This window comes from Malaya genurostris, chromosome 3, assembly GCF_030247185.1.
Source record: "Malaya genurostris strain Urasoe2022 chromosome 3, Malgen_1.1, whole genome shotgun sequence".
In the NCBI taxonomy this organism is placed as follows: domain Eukaryota; kingdom Metazoa; phylum Arthropoda; class Insecta; order Diptera; family Culicidae; genus Malaya; species Malaya genurostris.
Window position 1 is genome coordinate 211,849,058 of NC_080572.1, and position 12,193 is coordinate 211,861,250.

The 12,193-nt window shown below is 36.2% G+C and overlaps 1 protein-coding gene across 1 annotated transcript in view; it reads left to right on the plus strand.

Annotated features, from left to right (window-relative positions):
• Positions 1-12,193, plus strand: part of LOC131434187 (uncharacterized) — a 64,809-nt gene that overhangs the window by 30,346 nt on the left and 22,270 nt on the right. Inside the window, exons 6-8 of the mRNA XM_058600841.1 lie at positions 7,790-8,350; positions 8,409-8,630; positions 8,737-8,888. Of these exons, the coding sequence (XP_058456824.1) occupies positions 7,790-8,350; positions 8,409-8,630; positions 8,737-8,888 (935 nt within the window). The remainder of the gene's footprint in view (positions 1-7,789; positions 8,351-8,408; positions 8,631-8,736; positions 8,889-12,193) is intronic.

The window sequence follows — 12,193 nt, forward strand, 5'->3', positions numbered from 1 at the left end:
CCAAGATCAAAAGAAAGTGCACAAACTTGAAGCCTAGATAAAATGTTGATATAGTTTTTAACCAATTATGATTAGATGGGGTTAACAAAATGGTAATTCGCTCTTGTTTGCCAGAAAATTTCGTCAAGTTCGAATCTTTATTTCATACTAAATGTAATTTACCTGATTTGAACATACTTCAACTGACTTCACTTACTGTATTATCAACCCATGTTTCAATATTGAAATATCCCACAACTATTGAAATAATCAAAAAATTTATACGGATTTCTTTCCATACGTCACGAACAGCAATGTTCATTCCATCCGTTGAACTAACACTCCGTATATGTACTACAGCAATCCCTTGTTGGATTTGTCATGAACCGATATGCAAATATTTGCCGTCTAACAACAAATACGCCGTCATCATATAATTCATATCGTCATTCGAAGTACCAACCAGCATTCCCATCTTTCACAGACTTATACTACCTAGGTATTACCAAGAAAAACAGATTGGAAAAAATATAAACATCGCTTCACTATCACATACCGGGCTTGAACGTAATAAAATAGTGTTGAGTTTCTTGTCATTTGGTGTATATTTGTATTCAGTCCCACCCGGCACAATCAAAGGCATTCGCACATTCGCGCATTCGCGTTCCTCCACATCGCACCGATACTGCGAGTATGCTAGTCCTCGACGGATCACGCAACTGACTGGATCATCAAACGTTGAACTAGTTCGCGAACTACTGTAAACTTGATAATCATTGAAGTCGCGAACTACCTGTGACAAAGGTTAGCACAATGATCTGTTTTTAATGAAAGAAAAAGAAGAAAATCTTGTTGGCTGGTGTCAAAAAAAAATATATATAAATGAAAGATAAGTCTTCCATTGATAGTGATGCATTCAGTGCAAAAAAGAAAAAGTGATTGAAGTTTTTTATCTAAACAAGAGAAAGAATGTGACCGGAAAAAAACAAGATAAAAGATACTCGCTTCCAATATAGTGTTTGTCATTCTATACAACGCCATAAATGAAATGTGACGAAAATATCGTGGTATATAATCGAAAAATGATAACATCATATATAATAGTGGATATTTGTGCTATTATTCAAACACTGGATGACGTTCTTCTACGATCACCGCCCATTGAAACAGTTAGTGATGATCTATCGTTGGATCTGCACCTGTATTGTAACCGAAATAAACGGCGCACAAACTAGTAGTAACAACTAATACGATACCCGAAAATGATTCCATAAATAACTGAATGATAAACTTTAACACTATAGACTAAAGAGCATAAAAGTGACAGAGTTGATGATCGTTTTTTTGCGATTCACTGAGAATGTGTGAACAAAACCGGAATCGTCAACTAAGTAAACAACACAGTCTTCATCGTGTAGAAACATGATTACATTACAATCAACTAAAGAACTTTAAATGTGTGATCATTTATTAAGATCATTATTGATTAAGCTTAAATACTAACACTGCCAGAAGTGCCTACTGGGACCAGCTCTACCACATATGATTCTCCCAGTGTTCTCGTCATAATTGACTGATTCGAAGTTGTTTCTGGGGTTTTCCCATCGCTTACTAAGTTTTGTTAGCGAAAATGTACGAATCAGTAACTTTGTGCTTTCACTCACTCATAGTGGGTTTACAAATTCAATCGTACATTTTTGTTCAAAATAACATGAACAATTGACAAAATATGCACGTTCTTGTTCAAGTATATTAATGTAGTGAAGGTCAAATTAAAATTATAAAAAACATGAATATGAATACACGACCGATATGTTGAGGTATTGCCTTTAATCTATATCTTTATCTTCGTCGTGGTTGTCTCCTCCTACTTCTAGTTGAGTTGTCCATAACTGTTTCTCGTCGATTCTCCCAAAGAACAAGTGCTCCTCGAATCAAATCTCAATATTCTTTAATTATTATTTTATCTTCAATTATATCGATTGGTCATGTTCAAATATGGTTTCACAAATTTAAATAGTATAAGAACATTGGTGCAAAAATCTACTGAGTAAGATCAGTATACAGATACTTACAGTTCAAAAACCGGATGAAATCAATGCAATGATATTATCCAGATCAAATATCTATCTGCGGAATCTAAATATTTGATTTCCACTTTCGAAATGTTCGCTATACTAAGCTGCATTTATCCGATTTGTTCAAACAGATCTTCTAGGGTTTAAATTTATAGGAGCCCCGTCTGGCAGTACACGACGAAACCACTGCACAGCGGGTCGAAACGGGAAGTTAGCGAGACAAAAATATTTTCGCTATTAAATGTTATTTTTTTTTGTTGTTGGCGTCTTCACAAAAATTGTTTGTATTCAACTGAAGCATCTCTTGATGTAAAAGATCATTTGGGTAGTCCATGTTTGGATTTAAATCTGAATTCTTACTTTCTTAATTGAATTTAAAAATTATTGCACTTTACTGCGAAGTTGTAGGAAATTTCATTTTGAGCTTTGCTAAAAAAGTCATCTTCCTACCTCTTCATTTGATCGAATTACATAAATTTTTCGGAGTAAAAATAGAGTGGCTCTCAAAAACTACATCTTTTGTTGCGCAATAATTGGCTCGACAAATCTTCGCAAAACGATTTTCTCGTAAAACTATTCACAAAAAAATTACAACCAAAGAGGTGATTGTTTGAGAGCCACCCTACTTTTACTTTTGCTGTGAAGTGTAATAATTTTTCGATTCGATTGCGAAAGTTAAAATTCAGATTTAAATCCAAACATGATCTTTTTCATAAGAAGATGCGCTAGTTGAATACAAACAACTTTTGTGAAGACACCAACTACAAAATATAATTTTTAATATGTAGCATTTATTTTGTCTCGCTAAAATCTCGTTTCGGATCACTGTGCACTGGATGGTTTGCTTATGGCTTATGAAAATTATGCCGGACCGTGAAACAATCAACTATAGGCTAACTGCATATCTCGAAATAGCGATTAAAGCGACACCTTGTGAGGGCTGGCGTCGCCAACGCGGTACTCTGTAATATCCTTAACCATGGTTTTACAAGCTAAACTCGACTATTTTAAATAATATTATTTGCATAATCAGATGAAGTATGAGCAAGGTTATTGAAAATCTCTTTCAAACCGTACTATTGAGTTATTGGTGAAGTTTGAAGGTCAAGTGGCTATCCTTACCGGTTCCAGAGATATGATGGTGTAAGTCAGCTCTTTTCTACCAGTAATTGTTTTATTTTAGACTCGATCGTTATCATTCGTTTCAGATAGAAATAATGAAGGAACATTTTTACACCTCCCAACAGGTTTTGGGAACAACTAAAGAAAAACTAACGCATATTAAAGTGCTACGTTAAGTAACAAATCTTAAGACACTGATTTCTAAAAGTGTATTTTCATATTTATTTAAGGCCTGAGCACAGTGAGTCGCATAAAAATTGTGAATCCACCACGTGGTTCCCTCAATTCCCTTTTTCGTCTGTGTGTTTAAGAAAGTTATGATGGAAAAACATTTTGGGAGCCTCATATCAATTATGCTCCTTATATCGACACCAATGCATTTGAAAGGGCTCATGTGTTCGGCATATTTTTTTTGTAGTAACATGTTCTGTAATTCTTCAAAAGGCTTGAATTCACTACCACGCAATGTATGCCAATTTAAACTTAACAAAAGTTTTTCTGAATGCAATGAAGCCCCAAAATCAACCTCTGGAACTCAAACAGAAATCGTATTTTGATGTGGTTGGGACCACTAAGCACTCTGTTAAAAGTGAATGGATTTTTACAATATATGGCTTGAAACTATGCAATCCAATTATTACAATTACAAAAAAAAACTTAAAAAGTAAACATCAAATCGCAAAACCAATCAGTAGCGTACTGGCTGACGAGAAGACCTTTCTTTTGACCTCTTTGCATTGTAAACTTTGTAAGCTATCAAACTTTGTTGGACATTTCATGCGCTCGATGCAGCGCACCGCGCTGGAGACACTATGCACCACATGGAGGCTATCCGGAGCTGCGCAGATAGCCTATCTCAATTCTTGTTTGATGATGTTATGGTTTCAAAACATGTTTTACGGGCTACGCCTGAGACGTCAGAAATAATATAGCACTTGTGCAATATTGTTTAAGGGTTGCATAAGTAGTGCAAACTTTGCGTCTGCTTAGCGGTTTAAGTTGAACTGCTAGGCACGAGATGGCAGTTCAATTTGAACTGCTTTAAGCACTGACTTCGGCGAAACGCGAAGAAATAGATACAATTTGAAGTTTTCAAGTGTTTGGGCAACACTTTTGCACTGTTCCATGATGGTCCTATTTTTTATGGAATTTCTTGATAATATGGGTCAATTAACAACAATTTATTTATTTAATTATTTATTATACCTATCGCTCGTATTTTTTACGAAAAGCAGTACATTTTGTGTAAAAATAAAAAAAACAGTACATCGACTTTGAAAAACAGTAAATTTTGCACCTTTTTTTAACAATAAACAATTGTTTGCATGTTTTTATATTCGTTACGTGTTGTCACTGTTCTTTCTGACGTTTTGATTGCAAATCGAAATTCGATGAGTTAAAATCGAGATTCGGTGAGTTAAAGATTTAAAAATTTGTATTTAATTTTTAATGTGAAAAATACAGAACAACTCAATTGGAAAATACAGTACAAATTAAATCACAGTACATTTGAGCGGAATAAACAGTACGCAGTGCACGGCAATCGCGAAACAACTAAAACATTAGTTATTTTGTTGAATTTGATCGGTTAATGTTTGGTACAACTAATCGATTGTTGTTTCAATTAAACTGTCATTTTTTTATTTATAGTGCTGACTATTTGACAATGACACCCAGCCAAGACACGCAGCACAAACAGGTAAGCAATGACATACACCCTAAGGGGAAAATGAAACGTTTCAATGAGTTGTCACCAGAGCTGCTAAATGTCACTATCAACTAGCAACTTTGCACGACAAAGATTGGAAAGTTTATGTCACTGGACGGCTGCCAACCAGGCTCTACCAATCATCATATATTGAGTGTCTGAGAGCCGATCTGTCGTAACTTAAATTCTCTTGATATTACACTCACCAGGGCGCTCATTGATTGCCGATGCGATTGATATTATCTTCATTTCTCCTGTCACTGCTTGATTACGACGTGACTAAATATTAATCTGTCTTTGACTGAGTATACTTCTACTTGGTCATAGAACTATCGAGTATCTCACTTTGACCGTGCCGATTACAGTTGACATGACACAATTTGCAACTCTGGTTGTCACTCGTGCAACTGAGCAATGACACAATCCCAGCAAAGTTGCATGTATGCATGAGAGCATTCAGTTATTTGAACTTAAGATGCCTATTGCAATTAATATTTTTACTGCGTCTTTTCAGTGGGTAGCAAATCGTTCACTGTTTCATTACTAAACTCACAGATGATATAGAAATGTAACAAAAGATAAAAATTCCCAAGAGGGAATTCATCAGCAAAATGTTCACAGGCATTAAGAAATTTTTCCTCCACCTGCAGAATGGCTCGCTGGAAGAGTTTTTTCGATTCCGTTTTCAAGAATGCTGCTGATAAGTCTAATGCTACAAATGCACTTTCAAGAAAATACAAATACTAACAATTCACTTTAGCATTGAATCATTTATACTGTAGGAATATCTATTCAGTACATGGAAAACTTGTTTTACAATTAACTCTTAGGTCTCTGTCAGAGAGAGCGTGGAACGCGGACCGAAGCGAAGCGATTCAATGCGATGTACTGTTTTCGCATCGCATTCACTCTGACAGGTTTACTTTGATCAAATGTAACTAGCAACCTTAGGGTGAAGCCAGAGAAAAAGCGACTCTGACATGTATGTCAGAGTGAGTGCGATGCGATCGGTCAGTAGTCGCTTCGCAACGCATCGAGCTCTCCCTGACATACTTGTCATTTTTCTGCTGAACTTGAGTGGACGGAGCTCTGCCGCGCGACTCCGTGCGATCTGTCAATTTTCGTATCGTTTCGCTTCGCATCGCGTCGTTCGTCTCATTCTCTCTGGCTTCACCTTTATGTTGATCTGCATACGTTCTCTTACATGAAACGGCTACTATATAACTGACATAAATGATGTTTATTTTCCATTGACAATTTATTTTCAATATGAAACGTTTCTGGTAAAATGGAGAGGATTTTTGTTCTGCGTTTTCGTTCTCTGCCAAGTGGCAGCATTTGAATAAAGCAATTTCGTTTATCTGAATGTTTATGACAAAATCAACAGATATGTTAGTTAAATGAATAACATTTTAGTTGAAACAACCAGAGCGTGAAACAACAATCATAAAATTTGTTCCTATTTATCTAACACCATCATTGCTGAAGGACAGCACAAAGAAAACAAGAATGAAATTGGTTTTATTACCAAGTTTATTAGCCAAAAACTCATGAGAAGTGTCAAAGCAAAACAATCCATTAAAAAGCTAAAAAGGACGGTCTTGTTGAAACTGCTTGCAAATTATTTTTATGTTTTTCACATGTGTTACGATATATCCATATATAAATATCTAAACCGATATGTAAAAATATTTAAACTCTTAGTGGAAAGAGTATTTATTCAGAATTTGTGCGCATTTGAAGCGATTGTGCGTAATAATGTTTTTACTTTTGTTGGCTTGAATATGGCGATCACACTATGACGTCGCAAGAAGTGTATAAAACATAAATAAAACCAGGATATTGCTTTTTTTAAAACTACTTTTTGACGGAAATAATGAAAGGCAGAATAGTCCTTTTTGTTCTATGCACTATAATAAGCTCGAAGAAAACAATATAGGGATTAAACATCGATTGTGATACTACAATTATCATGATATATGAATTTAAAATAATGAGAAATCACTCTACTTGGATTAATTTTGAGCATTCTGAACATAAGGTTTTTTCGTTGTTTATTGTTCATATCTTCATAAACAGATTTTGATTGAAGACGCATAAAAAAACAGTTAATTAAAATTTAATTCCGCTCCATAGTTTTAAAATCGTTGTAAAATTTGTACCTTGTATGAAATTTGTAATTTCAAGTACTACACTATCTTTTTATTGTTGATAGGAAAACATTATGGATTCATTCAATGTTTATAATTACGATGGCAACAAAATTTCAACTAGTTTACTTGAAAACAAGTTATTTTCAAGTTATGGAAAATAAATTATTTCAGTATGGCATTACAACGTAACGACAACTTACTTTTAACCGACATAGAAACTAGTAGAAACAGCGCTTTTTGAGTCACGCAAGTGGTTAGATGTTAAAAACAATAACTCAAATTTATGGTTGCAAACTAGTCACAAATATGCTAGCATAACATAAATTGTTACTTGGGTAGAAAATGACAGCACGTTTAATTGATGAATTCAACTAAAAAAAGCCATTTCAACAAATATTTTATTATTATTAAGGGAATGAGAATTAAAAAATCTAAATTAGCAAGAGTAAGATTTTTTTGGTTGTCTCAAAAAATAGCTAACTAAAATCAGAAAATCAACTAATTTTTTCGCTAAAATGCTTATTTTGATCTTTCCGTGTCCTTAACTATAAACTGCCATACGAAAATGACACCTTCGCCATTTACACAGGTTTATCAAACCAACTAATTTTATTCTTTTTTATTTCTTCTCCCGTGGCAGAATGGTTGAAAAAATATAGTGAGATAAATTTCACTGCACTACTAGTCGTAGCTCTACAAGGAAGATGGCAAGAGTTATGCAGTGAAAAATCAGCTGCAGAACAACTAACATTCCAAAGCTTGCGAAAGTGTTAAACCAATGGCTAAAGCTAGAGATCAACAAAACACTTCATCGCATGACCCAGATGCAACCACGCAGTCTTCCTCCGTCTCAGGAAACTACCCTAGTAATATTACTGATAGAAATAAGACAGATCAAGTGCTAGATAAGAGCGATAGTAGTAGCAGTCAAAACATATCCATCACCTCAATTAATGAAAACGACAACGATTCGAGCACCTTCGCGAGCAGCGACAGTGAGTGTGACGATGAACAGATTAAGAAAGCCATCGAACGAATTCCGAATGCACTCCAGCCGGGACAGTTGGTACAGAATGGTATGCTGGTTGTGAACAATGATAACAGTTCACCAACCTCCAGCCGGGCTCCCAACATCGGCAGTATAGCAGTACAAAATTCTTCCGACATTACGTTCGGCAATAAAACCTACATCAAAGGACAGGTTGTGATCAAAAATATTTACCAAGATAGACCGAATGGGGTTGTTAATCCAGGATACCAGGAAGGCAATGAAATAGACGGTGAACTGGCAACAACAAAACATAAAACAGGTGTGTTCGATATAATATACAAAATGTCAAACAGAAAACTAATCGTTTGAACTCTTAGAAGATTCCAGCAAACGAAGCCAAAATTGGCACTCTAGTCTGAAAGTCATAATCAAGGACAAACCCCTATTGAGTGTAGCAATCATTATCGCACTAATGGTTATCATAGTCATCATCGTGATCGTGCCGTACGTCGTAACATCCACAGGTAAACATAACTTAAGGCCACACTACGGCGATGGCGACGATGATCGGGCGAACGTCCCTCCAGACACTGGCATAGGTATTTTAGGGTCGATAGATAGTTTATGATCAAGAATAGATCTCCATTTTGTATCAAAAGCACCATATGATTTGGAAACGCGATTGAACAACGTTATTATTTTTAGACCAGGACTTCTTACCGGATGCAAAGCCACTTCGAATAGTCACTCGGAACGAATGGTTAGCCCAACCGCCAAAAGAAGATTTGGATCCCCTGAAACTCCCGGTACATAAGGTTATCATCGCCCATACGGCCACCGAAGGATGTACTACTCAGGTGAGTTTTATCCCCCTACATTTCGGTTGCCTAAATGTCTCATATGCAATCAAATAAATACAGTGTAACAAATCATACTACGCATATAAAACCAATAAGTGTATAATATATGTACGACGTGAATGTTTTCTATCGGCTCTCTTCATTAATATCATAACAGTTCGGCTGAAAAGTTCGTATCGTTTAATAGAAACACACATTTTTTTCCAAAATTCGTTTTTATTATTCAACATAATTGCCATCAGAGGCGATACAGCTATTATAGCGATCTTCCAACTTTTCGATACCATTTTTGATTACCTCTTCATTGCTTCTTAATTTTTTACCAGCGAGCATTCTTTTGAGGTCTGAGAACAGGAAAAAGTCACTGGGGGCCAAATCTGGAGAATACGGTGAATGAGGGAGCAATTCGAAGCCCAATTCGTTCAATTTCAGCATGGTTTTCATCGACTTGTGACACGGTGCATTGTCTTGATGAAACAAAACTTTTTTCTTCATCAAATGAGGCCGTTTTTTTTAAATTTCGTCCTTCAAACGCTCTAATAACGCTATATAATAGTCACTGTTGATGGTTTTTCCCTTTTCAAGGTAGTCGATGAAAATTATACCATGCGAATCCCAAAATACAGACGCCATAACCTTACCGGCCGATTGTTGAGTCTTTCCACGCTTTGGGTTCGGTTCATCGCGTGCAGTCCACTCAGCTGACTGTCGATTGGACTCCGGAGTGAAGTGATGGAGCCATGTTTCGTCCATTGTTATATATCGACGAAAAAAGTCGGTTTTATTTCGATATAACAGCTGCAAACACTGCTCAGAATCATCAATTCGTTGTTGTTTTTGATCGATTGTGAACTCACGCGGCACCCATTTTGCACAAAGCTTTCTCATATCCAAATATTCGTGAATAATATGTCCAACACGTTCCTTTGATATCTTTAGGGTGTCAGCTATCTCGATCAACTTCACTTTACGGTCATTGAAAATCATTTTGTGGATTTTTTTTCACGTTTTCATCGGTAACAGCCTCTTTTGGACGTCCACTGCGTTCATCGTCTTCGGTGCTCATATGACCAGTACGAAATTTTGCAAACCACTTACGAACTGTTGCTTCGCCCGGTGCAGAGTCTGGATAACACTCATCAAGCCATTTTTTGGTATCGGCGGCACTTTTTTTCATCAAAAAGTAGTGTTTCATCAACACACGAAATTCCTTTTTTTTTCATTTTTTTCACAATAACAATAGTAGCTTCACTCAAGATGCAATATCTCACAAACTAATAATCAGACAGCTGTCAAATTTATACACGTATCTTTTGAAGGTTTGTACTAACTGAAAATGGTATGGATTTAATTCTAGTGGCGCCCTCTCATAGAAACGATACGAACTTTTCAGCCGATCTGTTAATGTTAATTGAAGATATTTGTCCTTTACATGTTTGAAAATGTATCAGTGATGAGAATTATGGAGTGAATTTTCATTTGATTGGTGCTGTTTTTAGAGTATAAGCGCACATTTATACATACACATACATTCCTCAAACATGCAACATTTGTACAAACACAATTCACGAAAAGGCCGCACACTGGACTCAATATTTTGCGCATTTTTCTCGATGTCACTCATCCAGTGAGTGCCTGGTATGTCTCACATTTAGTGGAATTTTTGAAGTTCTCTGAATACCCACTGTAATCTGTCATATTTTAGGGTCAGGGTCATTTCGCCGAAAGTCGTTTCGAATTTCGTTGATTTTTTTTATTGTAATTGTAATTGTAATTGAATCCATTCAAGATAATGACAAACGGAATGTGATAAGGAGTGTATCGAAAATAAGCTATCCAGAAACGTTTCTTTCAATTTATGATAAAAAACGATATTTTATTCAAACTAAAAATTGATCCTTTATTGTACGAGGTTAAACTTGAGCATAATGGAAATCGGATGAAATTTAAGTTATTCCTTCACGAATTTTCGAACTTTTGAACGAACGCTCTTCATCAAGTTCCGGACAAGTGTTGCATCGCATTTTTTGGATGCTTGAGCCCAATTTTTTTTCAACTCCTGCATGTTCCTATCTGCCTTATCAGTCTTCTTGAAGACCCTCTTCACGATTGCTCAGTAACGTTCGATGGGTCGAAGCTGAGGGCAATCTGGGGAATTGAGATTTTTCTCAACAAAATTTTTACCCTTTTCCGCAAGCCAATTGAGAGTGGTTTTGGCATAGTGAGCTGACGCTAGATCCGCCCAAAACAGTGGAGGTGTACCATGCTTCTTATATAAAGGCAGCAATCTCTTCTGGAGACACTCAGATCGATAGATTTCTGCATTTATAGTTCCGGTAGTGTGAAAAATGGTTGACTTCAAACCACAGGAACATATTGCTTGCCATACCAGTACCGTTCGACCGAATTTCTCCACTTGAATCGACCTGTCCTCATCGCTCACATCCTCCACAACGACGACAGTAAAGTATTGTAGACCCGGAAAAGTTTTTTCGCTCCTCCTTTACATAAGTCTCATCGTCCATAATGCAATCCGGACACTGCAAAAGACGCGAAGACAATTTCCGGGCCTTGTTGCTGCACGCTTCTTCTGTTCTACACTTTGTTTCTTCATGATAGATACCACTGGTTTCGGCTTGGAAGAACTCACTTCTAATATATATTATATTTGAAATAAGGAATAAATTCATTTCCCTGTGTTTAATTAAAAAAATATCTTGAATATTTTTTTTAGATTGATTCTTGGTCCTCAGTATGAAATCCCCAAGAAAACTTATTAACTTTATTAGCTCTACTAAAAATCAAAGCATTTCATTTGGTGTATCCACCAGGTAAATGATTGCTGTATTTTCCTTCAACCGAGTGCAAATGAAAAAATATCTAATGAGGCTTCGGGACATCGTTTTGTAAGCGGTTGCAGGCTAGTATGCGAGGGGCCGCCGCTTCCGATGGTGGTAGGCGAAACGACTTTCGGTGAAATGACCCGCTCTCATATTTTATCAGTCTTCTTATGTAAGCATGTTTGTGTTCTTGGTACACATGGTGATTCATTTTTCTAGCAAACACACCGAGTTCTCCAAAACCGAATACTTTTAAAGATCATACAGAACAACATGGATTTTCCATTCGTCTAAATCAAGTTTTGAATGTGTTGTAAGCTGCGGGGTTAAGCTGTCCATACAAAGTCCTATTTTCAACTGTAACATGTATTTTCTGACGTGGTTTGCATCGAATTTTCATGTCACTAGAAACATATGATCTTGGTACAATCTCATATCGGATTCCATCAGTTTCCTCCGTTA